This window comes from Ranitomeya imitator, chromosome 5, assembly GCF_032444005.1.
Source record: "Ranitomeya imitator isolate aRanImi1 chromosome 5, aRanImi1.pri, whole genome shotgun sequence".
Taxonomy (NCBI): Eukaryota; Metazoa; Chordata; class Amphibia; order Anura; family Dendrobatidae; genus Ranitomeya; species Ranitomeya imitator.
Window position 1 is genome coordinate 706545716 of NC_091286.1, and position 19223 is coordinate 706564938.

The 19223-nt window shown below is 45.2% G+C and overlaps 1 protein-coding gene across 1 annotated transcript in view; it reads right to left on the minus strand.

The window, feature by feature from the left end:
- Positions 1 to 16883, minus strand: part of LOC138638881 (extracellular calcium-sensing receptor-like) — a 29707-nt gene extending 12824 nt beyond the window's left edge. The window contains exons 1-4 of the mRNA XM_069728586.1: positions 16493 to 16883; positions 15750 to 16041; positions 14781 to 15602; positions 12598 to 12822 (exon numbers count right to left, since the gene is read on the minus strand). Coding sequence (XP_069584687.1) covers positions 12598 to 12822; positions 14781 to 15602; positions 15750 to 16041; positions 16493 to 16701 — 1548 coding nt within the window. The 5' untranslated portion in view covers positions 16702 to 16883. The remainder of the gene's footprint in view (positions 1 to 12597; positions 12823 to 14780; positions 15603 to 15749; positions 16042 to 16492) is intronic.
- Between the last annotated feature and the right edge of the window lie 2340 nt (positions 16884 to 19223).

Here is a 19223-nt window from a genome sequence, read left to right on the forward strand (position 1 = left end):
GCAGTTGGATCGAGGGTTGGCTTTTTAAGGATAGGCGTGATTGTGGCATGTTTGAAAACAGAAGGGAAGGTGCCAGAAGTTAGTGATGGGTTGAATAAGTTGGTTAGGGATGGGATAAGTGTGGTGGTGAGGTTGGGGAGGAGATGGGATGGGGTCAAGCACACAGGTGGTGACGTGCGATTTGGAGAGGAGACAGTTAAGCCCTCCTTCAGTGATGTTGGATAGGGATGATATGGGGTTTGGGCATTGGTCTGGTATACAAAGGGGTTGTGGTGGTTGAACAATGAAGACTTGCCTTGTTTGGTCGAACTTATTTTTAAAGTCAAAGTCCTCAGCAGAGATGAGGAAGGTTGGAGGGGGCAGTGGGGGCAGAGGAGGGAGTTAAACATTTTGAATAACTGTTTGGGGTTGTAGGATAGGGAAGATACAAGGGTTGTGAAGCAGACCTGTATAGCAGAGGTGAGAGCAGATTTGAAAGCGAATGTTGCCTGTTTGAATGCAGTGAAGTCGTCTTGCGAATTTGTTTTCTTCCAACACCACTCTGCAACCCTGGACACTTCCCAGAGCTTTTTAGTGGTGTTATTGTGCCAGGGTTGTCTATTGATACATCGCACTATGCCATGAACGAGAGGGGCAACTGTGTCAATATCTGATGGAAGAGTGGCATTGTAGAAAGCAGTGGCACTGTCTGGGCTGTGCAGTGAGGATATGAATGCCAGTGGTAGGATGGAGTCAGAGAGTGTGTGGGTGTCTAGGTGTGCGAGGTTTCTGCGGGGGTGTGCATGGTACTGGACATGGGTGAGCGGTGAGAAGGACAGAAATGAGAAAGTGAGCAGATGGTGGTCGGATAGAGGGAGAGGGGAAGTAGTGAAGTTAGATAGAGAGCAGAGATGGGTGAAGACCAGGTCTAATGTATGTTTTGGGTTGTTTAAAAAGAGAAAAAACAGTCATTTAACAATAAATGTGTCATGCTGCTGCAGTGCAGTGTAAGGCAACCTCCACCAGAGGGAGCTTGAGAGGGAACTGAAATGCGTACACAGAATCAATGATCTCATAAGGACCAATAAACCTGGGACCAAGCTTAGCACAAGGAACCTTTAGACGAATGTTCTTGGTAGACAACCACACTTTATCTCCTACCAGGAATATACGTCCTACAGACTGTTGCTTATCCGCAAAAAGTTTATGTTTGCCCTGTGCTTCCCCAATGTTCTTCTGGACCTCCCTATACACCTCCCCCAATCGTTGCACTGCCGTATCAGCCCCTGGACATTCTGAATCCAGCCTAGAAAATTCTCCAAAATGGGGATGAAAACCGTAGTTACAGAAGAATGGAGAAGTGCTCGTAGACTGGTTAATCTGATTATTATATGCAAATTCAGCCATGGGCAACGAAGAACACCAATCATAGCCATAGAGACATAGCAAGATACCTCAAAATCTGTTCAAGTGACTGATTGGTCCTCTCCGTCTGACCGTTGGTCTCAGGATGGTAAGCAGAGGAGAAGGTCAAACAAATACCCAACCTTTTACAAAATGCCCTCCAAGATTTGGGCACAAATTGTACCCCTCTATCAGAAACCACATTCAAAGGCACGCCATGCAGCCATACTCAGTGGCGTAACTACAAAGTTAGGGGCCCCGGTGCGAACTTCCAAATGGGGCCCCCCCCCTGCAGCCCTGCCATACAACTCAATGTAACCCCCATAGAATAATGGCCACACATGATGCTCAATACTGTATAACGGCCACCACACATGATGCTCCATACTGTATAATGGCCACACATGATGCTGCATACTGTATAACGGCCACACATGATGCTCAATACTGTATAATGACCCCCCTCCTGTATGCATGGCTCATCTCCCTCCTATCCCATATACATAGCTCATATTACCCCTCCTGTATGCATGGCTCATATTCCCCCTGCATGGCTCATATTCCCCCCTGCATGGCTCATATCCCCCCCTGCATGGCTCATATTCCCCCCTGCATGGCTCATATTCCCCCCTGCATGGCTCATATTCCCCCCTGCATGGCTCATATTCCCCCCTGCATGGCTCATATCCCCCCCTGCATGGCTCATATTCCCCCCTGCATGGCTCATATTCCCCCCTGTATGCAGGCTTAGCTCTCCGCTCCTGCTCGGCGCGCTGGCTTATGTCCTCCTTCATCCCCCCCCCCCGTTCCCCCCCCCTGTCTCCCCGTCCCCCCGTCCCCCCGTCCCTCGTCCCTCATACTCACCTGTCTTCCCACTGCACGGCCGTGCCGACATCCCTCGCGCTCTGTCCCGACTCCAGACGGCGGCGCCGGCGCAGCACCTTCTTCCTGCTTGAGCGGTCATGTGACACCGTTCATTAAGATCATGAATATGCGCATATTCATGATCTTAATGAGCGGTGTCACGTGACCGCTCAAGCAGGAACGAGCTGCAGTGCAGACGCCGAGACCATCGCTGGAGCAGGGTGAGTATTCAAGGCAGCGGTGGCGGCGGCGGGGAAGGGGGGGGAGGCCCTGGAGCGGGGGGAGGCACTGCCAGTCCGAGCCTGCCTGCCGGGCCCGGGCCCCTGACCTGCCGGGCCCGGTCGCACTGGCGACCGCTGCGACCGCGGTAGTTACGCCACTGGCCATACTACATGCTCAACAAACAAGCTAGATAGTGTCTCAGCATTAGGCAATCCTGCTAGAGGTACAAAATGCACCTGTTTACTGAATCTGTCAATCACTACCCAGATTATAGTTTTGCCATTGGAAGAAGGGAGATCAGTGATAAAATCCATGGACAAATGAGTCCAAGGTCCATCTGGAATTGGCAATGGCACCAATTCCCCGGCCGGCCGGTTATGGGAGCTCTTAGCATGGGCACAGGTATCACAAGCAGACACAAACAATGATATCAGAGTTCATGGAGGGCCACCAAAAAAGCCTAGCAATGGCTTTCTGAGTGGCTGAGATCCCTGAGTGTCCACTTTGAGCAGAAATGTGGAATTCCCAGAGAACCCTCAACCGGTACTGAACTGGGACAAAGAGCTTATTATCAGGCAAAGAGGGAGGAGCAAGAGACTGAGCCTTCCAAATCTTCTGTTCCAATTCAGAGGATACCCCCACAACAACCATCCCGTGCTGAATAATGGAGGAAGGAGGTTTGGGGGTGATATTGGATCAAAACTGTGAGATAAGGCATCAGCCTTGACATTTTTGGAACCAGACCAAAAAGTGATTGAAAAATTAAAACGAGAAAAAAAAGCGACCACCTAGCCTTTCTAAGAGTCAACCGGTTGGCAGATTCAATGTAAGACAAGTTCTTGTGGTCCATGATCACCGTGATCTGATGAACCGCCCCCTCCAAAATATGCCTCCATTCTTCAAAAGCCAATTTTATGGCCAATAACTCCCAGTTACCAACATCATAGTTCCTCTCAGCAGAAGAAAACTTCTGGGAGAAAAAGGCAAATGGTCTTAAATTGGTCAAAGTAACGGGTCCGTGAGACAACACCGCCCCCACGCCCACCTCTGATGCGTCCACCTCTACAATAAATGTTTCAGATGGATCGGGCTGAACCAAGACAGGAGCACACATAAAACACTTCTTTAAAGTAAAAAATGCTTCAACTGTCAAGGGTGACCAAACTTTGTGATCAGCCCCCTTGCGAGTGAGATCAGTGAGTGTGACCACCTGAGAAAACCCCCTAATGAATTTTTGGTAATAGTTGGTGAAACCAAGAAAATGCTGCAACCCCTTGAGGTCTGTGAGTTGCACCCAATCAACAATGGCCTTTACCTTTCTGGGATCCATCCGAAACCCATTGGCAGAAAGGATGATCCCCAGAAAGGAAAGCTCCTAGACACAAAACAAACGTTTCTCAGGTTAGGGAACAGAGAATTACCCTAAAACCTGTGAAGAACAGCACATAAATGACCAAAGTAGTATTCCTTGTCAAGGATATCATCCAATTATACAACCATAAAGTGCCCAATAAAATCAGAGCAAACATCATTTATGAAGTTCTGAAAGACAGTGGGTGCATTTGTGAGACCAAAGGGCATGACCAAATTTTCAAACAGACCCTAGGAGGTTTTCCACTCATATCCTTCCTGAATACGGAAAAGGTTATATGCTCCCATGAGATCAAGTTTGGAAAACCACTTAGCCCCAGACAATTGGTTATAGAGATCAGGAATGAGTGGGAGAGGGTAGGTATTTCTCAAAGTAATTTTATTTAGTTCCCGGAAATCAAGGCAGGGGCGTAAACCTCCATCTTTTATCTTGACAAAAAAGAATCCTGCGGCCACAGGTGAGACAGAGGGACGGTTGTGACCTTTGCGTAGACTATCAGAGATATAGTTTTTCATAGCAATACATTTCGGGCCAGAAAGATTGTACAAACGGGCTTTGGGCAATTTAGAACCCAGAATAAGATTAATGGTACAATCATAAGGACGATGGGGTGGCAAGACCTCAGCCTCTTTTTCGGAGAACATGTCCCCAAAGTCCTTTAGGTACTCGGAATACCTCTGGACTAATGGCAGATACAAAAACAGAAGAAAGACAACCATTGGAACAATTAGGACCCATTTAACAATATCACGAGATCCCCAGTCTATAACAGGATTATGCCTCTGCAACCAGGGGAACCCCAACACCAGTCCCGCAGGAAGATTATTCATAACATAACATGAAATTCGTTCCTGATGCAAGGAACCCACTTTGAGGAGGAACTCCTCAGAGACAAACTTAAGGATATTTTGAGCCAACTGTGTCTTATCAATGGCAACAACATGGATTGGAGTCTCTAGCCAACTGTCCCTAACTTTAACTTGGACACCAGACTAGAGTCAATGAAGTTCATGGAAGATCCACAGTCCACAAATGATGAAGGGGATGCAAAACCACCTCCATAAACCAATTCCACCTCTAACAAAACTTTTTTAAATTATGAAAATGGTACCTGGGAGTCAGGATGACCTCCTAGACCATCACCCAGACTCTGCAGCTTGTTACTCGATGGACAAGAAGGGCAGTCCTTCCAATGTCCCTGATCTCACCAATAAAAACATAATTTCCCATCACGTCGTCGCTTCCTGTCTTTCTCCTTGAAGTTGGTGGCACCAACTTCCATAGTCTCCTTGAATGACATCATCTCAGACTTGGCAGGCAAAACAGGGATCTCACGCTGGATAGTTCCTCTCTCCCGTCACCTCCGGTCCATACGAATGGCCTGGGTTATGGTCTCCTCCAGGGAACTGGGTGGCATATGAAGGGCCAGCATGCCCTTGAGATGATCAGAAAGTTCTCTGTCAAACAGGCATCTCAGAGCAGAGTCACCCCAAGACACCTCAACAGACCACTGCCTAAACTCAGAACAATACTGTTCAGCAGTGAGTTCATTCTGGGAGAGACCCATGATCATGTCCTCTGCTACCCTGACCCGGTCTGGTTCATCATAAATGAGTCCCAAAGCCTCAAAGAATCTGTCCACAGACACATGTTCAGGGGCAGAAGCAGGTAGAGAAAAAGCCCACGACTGAGGTCCCTCCCGCAGTAAGGAAATGATTATCCCTACCTGCTGACTCTCATCACCAGAAGATAGGGGCCTAAGAGAAAACAATAGCTTGCAACTCTCCCTAAAAGTATGGAATCTCTCTCTCACCGGAGAAGATATCTGGGAGCTTGACTGTAGGTTCGGGAGAGTGCAATGAAACATCAACAGTGTTAGAGTGCCTACAGTCAGTCTGCAACAATTTTACTGTGTTAGCAAGCGCCCTTTGCAGGTGGTTATGAGACGAGGCCAAGGCCCTCTGTTCCATAAACAGGTCTTGTATCATCAATGTCAAGCTGTCCATTTGATCTGCCAAGGTATGGAGTGGATCCATAGCAAACAGAGCAGAGAAGAAAATGCAGAAATCCCTTTAAATGTGTGGTCAGCTATAATGTCATGCTGCTGCAGTGCAGTGTAATGCAACCTCCACCAGAGGGAGCTTGAGAGGGAAGTGAGACTGCGTACAAAGAGTAGCTCCATAGAGCAGCAGCACAGGTGTCACCAAATGGCGAGAGAGTGGTCAGACAAGCCAAGTCAAAAGCATTCAGATGCAAAGTACAAAAAGGAGTAAGCAGTATACGTGGTCAGGAAAAAGCCAGGGGGTTCAGCAACGGTCAGAAGTGGATAAGGCAAAGACAGAAAGCAGAAGCGAGTCCGAGTACAGGTTGAGTCAGAAACCAGATAATCAAACCGAGAAACAGAGAAACGCTTGGAAAAGGGCAGACAGAGGAAGACAACAGACACGGGGCAAGTCAGGGATCACAGCAGGACAAATCAAGGATAACAAGACTCAGGTACACATGCCGAAGGCAGAACTATAGCTGACATCACCAGCAGGATGCATGGGAGCAAAATAGTAAACCTGAACCCAGAATGAGGCAGAGCAAACTTAACCCTTCATCCACCTGGAAAAGGGCAGACAGGATTAAACCCTGGAACGGATCATGACAAAACGGCTTCACCCAACCACTAACAATGAGTGGAGAAAACGCTTTGATGTTATCATTCATATTCTCTGTAAAAAAGCCCAAGAAAGCAAAAAATCTGCAAGGGTATGTAAAGTTTTGAGCACAAGTGTGCATACTGACAAACTAACATGACTAGCAAACATACAGCGCATATAAAATAGAACCAGTGTGCACCATATAAGTGCACCATAGAAGTGTGGAGCTATGAATTAATCCAGAATTTAATATGAAGTATACAGACTGTACCGTGCCATCTGCCTCCATCACACTCTAATCAGCATGTCCATTTATTTATTCTTCCTACAGGTACGTGACCCAACTTCCACACTGGCATTCCCCTACCTCAGCTTCTTGGTATGCTTTTCAACTAACTCGTTATACCCCCAATGTTATTTATTACCTGCTTTTTAACTCAGCCTTGATCATCCAGCAGGCAACTAAAGGTAACGATACAGTCACTGTAAACAATGTTTCTGTTTGTTTTCTCTCTCACCCCCTAGTCCTTCACTTTCTGCTAACCTCCCTAGTCCCTACACCTAGTAAGGAACTGGTCATCTCTCCCTCCATCCTCCCCATCCATCTCACCTCCTCCTCAGAACTGTTCCTCTACATACAATTCTCTGTCTCAAAACACAGACAGCCCCTCATGCCCTCTCTTGCTCCCACCTGCTAACACTTTCTCTGCTCCTTCTCACTGCTGGTGACATCTCTCCAAATCTTGGTCCTCCTCACCACATCCCCAGTCACTTCCACCTCCCATCCATGCTCTACCACACATTTCTGTAACCTCTCTAATCTTATACTCATTCGCCCAGCCCCTGCTTCCCCGGTCCCTCGAAAGTGAGCTCTATGGAACGCTTGCTCTGACTGCAATAAACTTTCCTACATTCTTGATCTTTTTATTACTAACAAATTTTCCTTCCTCGCTATCACCAAAACTGGCTCACCCCCTCTGACACAGCCTCTCCAGCTGCACTTTCGTGGATTCCACCTTTCCCACACCTCCCACCCCAGCAGCAAGCATGGCGGAGGAGTTGGCTTTCTCCTGTCAGATACAGTAACTGTTCCTTCACCCAAATCCCACTGCCACCCTCTGTTACTCTCCCTTCCTTTGAGGTGCAGTCTGTGCACATCTACTCTCCCACCAACCTCCAACTGGCTGTCATTTACTGCCCCCCAGGAACAGCCACGATTTTCTTTGACCACTTCACCACCTAGATACTTAATTTCCTCTCCACTGACATCCCCAATATCATCATGAGTGACTTCAGCATCGCCACTGACACTTCCCTCTCAGCTGTCACTAAACTTCTATCTCTCACTTCCTCATTTGGCCTAACTCAATTGTCTACTGCAGCCACCCACAAAGATGGCCACATACTGGACCCCATCTTCACCCGCCTCTGCTCCCTCTCTAACCTCTGTAACACACCTCTCCCTCTTTCTGACCACAACCTACTTATATTTCCTCTCCTATTCAGTTCCACAATCCCCACACCACAAACTTGAACACCCTCTCTCTCTGAATTCCTTATCCCTTTTACAGACATAAGTTCCTTACACAATAGCTGCAGCTCTCTAATTGGTCACCCCTCTCACACATACCAAAGATCACAAAATCAACAGACAACCCTGGAACACCAGCCTGACCAAAGAACTGAGAAGGGCTACCAGGGTTGCTGAGCAGAGATGTCCCTCACTACTTTCATGGCCACATTCGTCACAGCAAAACAAACCTACTTCTGTTCTCTCATATCCTCCCTATCTCACAACCCTAGACAACTATTCAACACTTTCAATTCTCCCCTCCGTCCCCCAGCATCTCCTCCATCTCCACTCATCTTGGCTGAAAACTTTACCTCATTCTTCTGTCAGAAAAATGATAATATCAGAGAAAGCTTTGGCCTAAAACCCCCACAACCCCTCTTCCGAACTACTCAGCTGTTCTCCTCCAAAACCAACTTCTTCACCATTACAGAAGATCAACTTTCTTCCCTACTCTCAAAATCACATCACACCACCTGTGCAACTGATCCGATCCCATCCCACTTCATGCCAAAACTCACTACAATTTTCATCCCAACCTAACTCTAACCCATCTTTTCAACCTATCACTAACAGCTGATGTTTTCCCGTCATGCTTCAAACATGTCTCAATCACTCCCATCCTCAAAGAGGCCTCTCTTGACTGATCCTCTGTAAGTAGCTATGACCCCATATCACTTCTCCCCTATGTCTCAAAACTACTGGAACAACATGTCTATTTCGAACTGTCCTCCCACCTCTCTTTTGCTGCCTCTTCGGCCGCTAACAGTCTGGCTACTGACCGCATCTTTCCACTGAAACTGCCCTAACTATAGTCACCAATGACCTCCTAACTGCCAAAGTCAAATGACACTACTCTGTCCTCCTCCTCCTGGACCTGTCCTCTGCCTTCTATATTACTCTGTCCTCCTCCTCCTGGACCTGTCCTCTGCCTTTGACACAGTGGACCATTCCCTATTATTACAGACCCTCTCATCCCTTGGCATCACAGACTTGGCCCTATCCTGGATCTCATCATACCTAACAGACCGGACATTCAGTGTCTCCCACTCACACACCACCTCCTCACCTCGCCCCCTATCTGTCGGAGTCCCACAAGGTTCAGTTCTAGGGCCCCTGCTCTTCTCCATTTACACCTTTGGCCTGGGACAGCTCATAGAATCTCATGGCTTTCAGTATCACCTCTATGCTGATGACACACAGATCTACATCTCTGGACCAGATATCACCTCCCTACTAACCAGAATCCCTCAATGTCTGTCCACTATTTCATCCTTCTTCTCCGCTAGATTTCAGAAACTTAACATGGACAAAACAGAATTCATCATCTTTCCCCAATCTCACTCGACTACCCCAGCGGACCTATCCATTACAGTAAATGGCTGCCCACTCTCCCCAGTCCCACAAGCTCGCAGCCTCGTGGTAATCCTTGACTCTGATCTGTCCTTCAAGTCACATATCCAAGACCTTTCCATTTCCTGCTGACTTCAACTCAAAATTTTTCCCGGATCCGTACATTCCTCAACCAAGAATCTGCAAAAACAATAGTGCATAGTTCCATAGACATACTGATAGAGAATTTAGATTGTGAGAAGAAAAATAAACCTGCTCACCCGTAATGCATTTGTTGAACTTCGGGAGCACGGACCCGCTGTGTCCAAACGTATAAAGTCCAAAAGAAGAAAAATGTCAGGCTCTACCGAATCCGTGAAGATAAAATGTCTTTATTCACAAACTTGTAACATAGAGGATACAAACTTCAGCACAAACCATGTGGGTGTGAATCACAACACGGATTCGGTGGAGCTGGACATTTTTCTTCTTTTGAATTTAGAATGTGAGCCCCATCAAGGACAGTGATGATAATGTGTGCAAACTGTAAAGCACTGCAGAGTATGTTAGCGCTATATAAAAATAAAGATTACTATTATTATTATATTATTATTATTATTAGTGCACATCCTCATTATCTCCAGCCTTGACTACTGCAAACTCCTGCTCTGTCGCCTCCCCTCTAACACTCTTGCACCCTTCCAATTTATTCTAAACTCTGCTGCCCAACTAATCCACTTATACTCCTGTAACACCCAAGGTTCCTGGTTGTTACAGTGGCATTGCTTTCCACACGGGGAGAGTGATGTCACGCTTGGAAGCGATGAAGGATCTCTTTATCAGGTAATCACAAACATGCAACATGTTCATACTCCAGGCTAGAAGGGGGAGCTCTGATCCAGCTTGTGGGTGGCTCCCCTATGTATATTCTAGTCTGGAGGGAAAGTTAGTGAGTTGGTGAGAGGAGTCAGTGACTGCCAGACAGCAGACTAGAGCAGTCTGAGGAAGAGAATCTGAGGGAGGGGCCGTGCGGCCACGAGGGTGCTGCAGCTCCTGGAAGGAGAGAAGGGAAAGCAGAACAGATTCTAGAGAGCGTGAAGGGGAAGTGAAGCAAAGAAGAGTAAAGAGCTGGGGGTTAGCTGCGACTGATCTACCTCCCTACTGAGCGCAGATACCGGTAGCTGGAAGACCGGGGTTGTGAAGTTCTCTACATCTCACAGCAGAAACCGGCAGGATAGCTGGATTGCAAGTCACATGTCCACCATTGAAACCTGAGGACACAGTAGCACATAGAGCCCGGGTCATGCTAGAGATCCTGTAAAAAGGCTCAAGCTACGGGTAGTGTCCTATCAACAAGGGGGACAGAGAGAGAAAACGTGAGAACCTTGTGTGAGGCCTAACGCAGCAACGGACTACACCACAGTGCTAGAGGGAAGTCTTCCAACCCCACCTGGCAAGGGGGATTCCAGACTCATTTCCACGCTGGCTGGAACATCGACACCTGTGATCCGGTACCCTGGACTGTGGCTGCCTGAATTCATCAGAAAACCAGGTAAAGAGACTGCAAACCTGTGTCCTCCGTTTCTTTCTACACCGCCTACCATCTGTCCCTACTACACCGGGGAGCCCTGGGGACCCAACTTCACCTGTAGGAATTTATACCATCCCTGCTGCCACAATAATCACCCCGGAGGACCCCTTAAAGTAGCGTCGGTCATCCCTGACCGAATACCACAGGTGGCATCACGAACAAGCTCTATTCCTAAAATCCCTTTAAATACCGACTCTTTTAACATGGGCGTCCAGGGCTATGGACTGGTTCACCTCTGCCGTGACACATCCCTTTAAGTACCTGACCCAGTACCGAGTACCCCACTGCCCTGCTGGGAGCTCCACCCCCGCCATTCCCCGGCCTCTTCACTGGCTCCCCATTACCTAGAAACTCCAGGGCAGGGTCCTCTCTCCTCCTCTACTTGTTTTGTATAAGATTACTGTACTTTTTTATGTATACCCCCCCCCTCACATGTAAAGCGCCATGGGATATATGGCACTATAATAATAAATAATAACTATACTAATAATTATTCAGAAACATACAACCTACATATTAATAAATTCATAAATAAAATGTTCATATTTCTGCTGTCAGTCAGTAAATAATTTAGCAGTTTTTTACTAAGTGGATTTGGTGTAAAGGTACCGTTACACTAAACGACTTACCAACGATCACGAGCAGCGATACGACCTGGCTGTGATCGTTGGTAAGTCGTTGTGTGGTCGCTGGAGAGGTGTCACACAGACAGCTCTCTCCAGCGACCAACGATCCGGGGAAAGACTTCGGCATCGTTGAAACTGTCTTCAACGATGCTGAAGTCCCCGGGTAACCAGGGTAAATATCGGGTTACTAAGTGCAGGGCCGCGCTTAGTAACCCGATATTTACCCTGGTTACCATTGTAAAAGTTAAAAAAAAACAGTACATACTCACATTCCGATGTCTGTCACGTCCCCCGTCGTCAGCTTCCCGCACTGAGTGTCAGCGCCGGCCGGCCGTAAAGCAGAGCACAGCGGTGATGTCACCGCTATGCTCTGCTTTACGGCCGGCCGGCGCTGACACAGTCAGTGCAGGAAGCTGACGACGGGGGACGTGACAGACATCGGAATGTGAGTATGTACTGTTTTTTTTTTTTTAAACTTTTACAATGGTAACCAGGGTAAATATCGGGTTACTAAGCGCGGCCCTGCGGTGAACACATCGTTGGAATGGGCGTCACACACGCAGGTGATCAGCGACCAAAAAAATTTCCTGATCATTCCCAGTGACCAACGATCTCCCAGCAGGGGCCTGATCGTTGGTCGCTGTCACGCATAACGATTTCGTTAACGATATCATTGCTACGTCACAAAAAGCGTTAACGAAATCGTTATGTGTGAAGGTACCTTTAGATCCTAGAATTTCTTGATTTCTGGAGCTGGGTGTGGAGGGGAGGCCGCCTCTCCATCAGGACAGTATTCAGGTACAATTTACAAGGAGCCGTATTCCTGGAGGAGTAATGTGAGTCATTGAGGAGCCGCTCTCCGTAGGTGATGTCTGTGGAATGCATTTCACATTTACCTGCCGCTAATCCCTCTGCCCCATGTTGATACCTGCCCAATAATACTTCTATAAAGCATATTATTATGTAAAAGTCCCGGTCTCCTCTGTACTCACATGTGAAAACTTCTCATTCCACAGAATGGAGCTGATATTCAATGTGATTTTGTCTCCATCATTAGATTCTGGGTTGACTTTTCCCACTTTCACAAAATTAAATGTGTTCTGGAGAATCTGAACGTTAATGATGTCATAGGAAGCTGTGAGGTCACCATCAGCATTAAATGTAAACTTCTCCCCTGAGCTGGTACGGAAACTTGATTTCTTGAGGTGATGAAGCACCTGTAGAAGAGGTACATGGTCAGTATCACAGAATCCACCTCATGACCTTCAATCCTCACACTGGCGAATATGTAGTCATGGTCCATAGACTGAACCGGCCATTACAGCTCCATGGTTGACATTTGGTCAGGGGCTGGCTCGTCATACCACAACCAGTAAATGGGATGGAAACAATTAAATTTCAATCATTTGGGCCTTATCTAGAGGATTTATCTGGCAGTGAATGAACAATATATGCAAATTTTATGAATCAGGATTCTAAAATGTGTTTTGAATGTTGCTCATGACCCAAGTGAACCCATGATTTCTTATTTTTAGAATTTACATAAATGGCTACAATGGCCACACAGTAAGAAGAACATCAAATTAACTGTGCAAACCTGAGACAAAGACTGATGTGACCTAATCTCACTGAATACCAAGAAGCAACAATCTGCCACAGGGCTACCGCGACAGAGAGGTTCCAGAGAACCGCAGCGCTCTGGGCCTCGTTCACACACAGTGAACAGAAACTCTTCACCTGTATTCTGACCTGGCTGCTTTGTGCCAGCAGTGCAGGAGTTAACCTTATTGCTGAGTTGCTGAGAGCTGGGTCTCTCAGCTGAAGTGGATTTTGTAATCTGAACCTCTATATAGACCCGCTGCTGACTTCAGCTATTGTCAGTGATCAGTTCTACTGCCTGGCTTGGAGGTTGAAGGAGCGTAGTGTTGGTGTTGGAGGTTTATTTACAGAGATTGGTGTCTGCTGTTTTGGTTGCATGTTTAACCTGTTTTCCTTCCTAGTTTATTCCTTCTCTTCCCTTCTCTGTGTTTCCTCTGTGGTTGTGTGAGCATTTGGTGAGTTTGAGACTTTTAGTTACCTTGTCTGTATACCCTGTTATTTGTTGTATTATTACACTGGTGCAGTCCACCTCCTTTGGTGGGAGAGGGGGCCACTGATAGGGCCTGCACAGGAGACAGGGATACGCTGGCGGCTCAGGCCTCCTAACCATCATAGGTACCCCCAAGATAAGGGAAAGCCAGGGCCCCATTAAAGTGGTAGGGACAGGTGCGGGTCCCAGTACGCCATGCTGCCCCTTTAACGCCGCTTACGGCGTGACACAATCTGGATGGAATACGATGACATGGCATGGTGCGGAGTAGTGTGAAGCATGAGGCAGGGTGGCATTCTAGCACCATTTTTCTTAAGTTTATATGCAGAAGATATTTTTAGGAAGGCTGGATTGCTAAAAAGGAAGAAGGAAACAAAATTGCTGGACTAATCAACAATTTTAAGTACGCAGATGATGGAACTTTCGAACATGGGACCCTACCCAACACAAAGAAGATGAAGATATTGACTACTGCCAGGTATGACGGGGGCACATGTGAGATGGATGGCTACAAACTGAAAGTTGTAAAGGACTTCAACCTTCTCGGATCAATGATCGAAATGCAGTGATGACACCGGAAGTCAATGGGAGAATAGCTATGGGCAAATCAACAATGAAGTGACTGGACAAGATCTTCAAGTTGAGGAACATTTCACTGGCAATTAATGCACAGTACATAGTTTGGTATTTTGATGTCTTTGTAATGTCGCGCTGTAGAAGGACTTCAACAATACCATGGATAGCAAGGAGAACAAATAAATTAATTTTGGAATGAATAAAGCCAGAAATGTCATTTGAAGCAAGGATCGCCAAGCTACAACTTGCCTACTTTGGACACAACATGCAAAGAGAGCAATAACTGGAGGAGATCAGAAGAATAGAAGGAACAATGCGAAGAGGATGACCAGCAACCCAATGGCTTGATAACTATCAGGATTAAGGTGGAGAACATCCTGATGGAGCTATCAAGGCTTGGACAAAATCAATGGTTCTCCAGATTGTTCATCTATCAAGTTGCATTGGCTGGAGATTGAGCTGACAGCAGTAAAACAAAACCAGGAAAACATTATATAAATCATCACATACCTTCAAAGGTTTTACATCCCTAAATTCATCACAGATTCCATCATGGCATCTAAGTAGCCAGTGCAATGCATGAGCATAGGCATACACCGCTAGGTAGGCATGGTAGGTGAAACTCAGGTCATTGGTCTCAAATAAGAAAGCCATATTTTCTCCAAGGTCCTCTTTCCCTGTGCAGTGTGCTGTGTCATTTTTATTGAGGACAGCTGAGGTTTGCAGGTCCCTGTCCCCATTAGTCCACTTGCAGTTGAATGCTTTCTCCCAGAATACTCTGATAAATGGGTACGAAGAATGGTCAGATGGACTCAGGTTGAGAAGAAAGCTTTCAAATCCAGGCATATCTCCTGTTTTTGGAATCAACCCAATGGTGCCGTTCAAAATCTTCCAGGTATTTTTAGAATAAAGTCCTGGAGTCATTGCAAAGGAAACGGAAGTTATGAATATCTTCCCAGTCACACCCTCAGCAAACAGAGCATCTAGCAGAGCTTTCGTGTGGACCTCAGGACAGTGCAGAACAATCACATTGACCGTGCTTTTCTTAATGACCTGGACCACGCTGGAAATCTGTCTGGCTGAATAGCTCAGGTGGATTTTCTCCAGGAAGGCTATACAAACTCCAATTCTCTCCATACTGGCTTGGATGACTTGTGCTCCTTGTAGCCCCACATCATTGTCCACCACCAACATTCCCACCCATGTCCAGCCAAACTGGCCAACCAGCTGAGAAAGAGCAATGTTCTGAAACGCATTGCTAGTTACTGTGCGGAAGAATGATGGGAAGTTAATCTTATTACTAAGGCTGGACAGGGTGGCCCCATGGCTGATCTAGAAAAGACACATAATCTATTTCACAATCCATGAAATTTCCTATAATATTGATATACAGTAAATGAAGTTTGCAGCTTTACATAGTGAAAGCAAAGAGCAGATCAATGCATCATAACAGGTGAGATGTGTGTCCAAATGCTTTACCTGGGGGTAATGGAGGACACCAAGGATTCGAGCCATTGGAAGAGATAAAGCTGAGTAAACATCCCCAATGATCCCAGCTTTGACAGTCTGGAGGCAACAATCATAATCTGGAATAGGGTTAGCAGTTCCGGACAACAACGACATGACTCCTCTGACTGCTCTCAGTTCAGACATACAAGTGTCTACGAGACTGAAACCCAGCGTGACATTAGGCAGGAGGTTCGGAGTTTGATTAACTTCATTTAGTGCAAATATGAGGCCAAGAACATCTCGGTAATAACGGATGTGGAAACTATGAGAACCAGAAGATAATGAGAGATTTATAGCTTATTTATAATAAACACTCATTAATCTGAAATATACAGAGGCTACAAGAAACGAGAAGAAGACATCATCAAGAAAGACCAATAAATGGTCAACGTGATCTGAAGCAACATGGTCGCATCTAATTTGACTTTGACCAATATATTTTCTACTCACCTGTAGGTTTGACAAAAGCTTAAATGTATTGAGCCAAAACATTGTCACCTGTTCACATGGGCCAACATTATTGGCACGCAATTTACCTAGACTGCTGCCCACCTTCTTGAGGTTTGTACAAAAAATGATTAATGGGTGACAACTAGCCGGTTGACACCCATCTTTGTAATTTATTTTTTTTTTCTGCTGATGTGTAGAGCAAGACACTATTCTTGATGTAACATTAGAAGCATCAGAAGTAGAAAGGATGAACCCACCCTTACCTGGTGCACAATACAGGCTTTGGCTGCTCCTGGAAAGTCGGTGGTTGGAAGTAAAAGTCAGAGTGAACAACGAAAGTTCCTCCAATTAAAATATCTCCGTTCTGGAGGAAGGAATCCATTGTCCATCCCTGGAGGCTGCAGCCAAGCTGGGAATGTTCTTCACTCAGTGAAGACAGAAGAAGAAGGAGTATTTGAAGGATTCTTCTCATGGAGACGGAATGGTCGTCTGAGATGTATCGAGAGTGTATGCCACGTCAAGCAACTGGAACTGAAGCAAAATGATGCAAACTTTGCTGATCCAGCATTTTTAAGCTATTTTTGATGTTAACTCATAATTCTATAGTTAATATGTTTAAAAAAAGCTCATAGATGGGAAAGGATAACTAACATGAGGGAGAATATGTACAACTACAATGCATGATCCGGGCCGAACCAGAAAAGCAGTTGTCGATCCACTGAGCAACCATTTAGAAAAGACCTTAGCACATGACATGAACCAACTGATTTATATTATTTTCTTTAAAAAAAAAAGAATCCAAGCCTTTTTCAAAACCATCAATGGTTCCCATTGTAAGCATCTCCTGAGGTAGACTATTCCCCAGATTAATAGTTGCCATGGCAAAGAAACTCGGCACCAGACATGCCCCATAGTCTTTTGTGGGGTTTTTTATGAAGCCACTTGTTACCACAATTTTTCTATGGGTTATTTCTGTACTTGTATAAGTCAATCATGTCACCCTTATACTTCATATCTCAAGGCAAACTAAAATTCATTCCTGTAGTCCTTCATCATAACTAGGCTCCTCCATGAACCTCATCAGTTTTTTGGCTTTTATTTGTTACTTCTCTAGGTCCAGGGCGTCCTTCTTCCTATGAACTGGTGCCCAGAACTCAGCTGCATATTCCAGCTACATCCCTGTCCTGCAAGTTCAAACCTCTTAATTCATGACAGTGTCCTGCTGGCTTTAGAGACAGCTGATTGACATTGTGCTGGTACTTAGTTTCTGAAATACAAGTAGAACCAGATCCTTCTGTACAAGTGACTCTGCTAGTTTTACTCCCATTAAACATATAATACCTGCAGATTATTCTCCTCTACAAGTGACTCTCCTAGTTTTACTCCCATTAAACATATAATACCTGCGGATTATTCTACTCTACAAGTGACTCTCCTAGTTTTACTCCCACTAAACATATAATACCTGCAGATTATTCTCCTCTACAAGTGACTCTCCTAGTTTTACTCCCATTAAATATATAATACCTGCGGATTATTCTACTCTACAAGTGACTCTCCTAGTTTTACTCCCATTAAACATATAATACCTGCGGATTATTCTACTCTACAAGTGACTCTCCTAGTTTCACTCCCATTAAACATACAATATCTGCAGATTATTCTCTACAAGTGACTCTCCTAGTTTTACTCCCATTAAACATATAATACCTGTGGATTATTCTCCTCTACAAGTGACTCTCCTAGTTTTACTCCCATTAAACATATAATACCTGCAGATTATTCTCCTCTACAAGTGACTCTCCTAGTTTTACTCCAATTAAACATATAATACCTGCGGATTATTCTCCTCTACAAGTGACTCTCCTAGTTTTACTCCCATTAAACACATAATACCTGCGGATTATTCTCCTCTACAAGTGAGTCTCCTAGATTTAGTCCCATGAAATATACAATATCTGCAGATTATTCTCCTCTACAAGTGACTCTCCTAGTTTCACTCCCATTAAACATATAATACCTGCGGATTATTCTCCTCTACAAGTGACTCTCCTAGTTTTACTCCCATTAAACATATAATACCTGCAGATTATTCTCCTCTACAAGTGAGTCTCCTAGATTTAGTCCCATTAAACATATAATACCTGCAGATTATTCTCCTCTACAAGTGACTCTCCTAGTTTTACTCCCATTAAACATATAATACCTGCAGATTATTCTCCTCTACAAGTGACTCTCCTAGTTTTACTCCCATTAAACATATAATACCTGCAGATTATTCTCCTCTACAAGTGAGTCTCCTAGATTTAGTCCCACTAAACATATAATACCTGCAGATTATTCTCCTCTACAAGTGACTCTCCTTGTTTTACTCCCATTAAACATATAATACCTGCAGATTATTCTCCTCTACAAGTGACTCTCCTAGTTTTACTCCCATTAAACATATAATACCTGTGGATTATTCTCCTCTACAATTGACTCTCCTTGTTTTACTCCCATTAAACATATAATACCTGCAGATTATTCTCCTCTACAAGTGACTCTCCTAGTTTTACTCCCATTAAACACATAATACCTGCGGATTATTCTCCTCTACAAGTGAGTCTCCTAGATTTAGTCCCATTAAATATACAATATCTGCAGATTATTCTCCTCTACAAGTGACTCTCCTAGTTTCACTCCCATTAAACATATAATACCTGCGGATTATTCTCCTCTACAAGTGACTCTCCTAGTTTTACTCCCATTAAACATATAATACCTGCAGATTATTCTCCTCTACAAGTGAGTCTCCTAGATTTAGTCCCATTAAACATATAATACCTGCAGATTATTCTCCTCTACAAGTGACTCTCCTAGTTTTACTCCCATTAAACATATAATACCTGCAGATTATTCTCCTCTACAAGTGACTCTCCTAGTTTTACTCCCATTAAACATATAATACCTGCAGATTATTCTCCTCTACAAGTGACTCTCCTAGTTTACTCC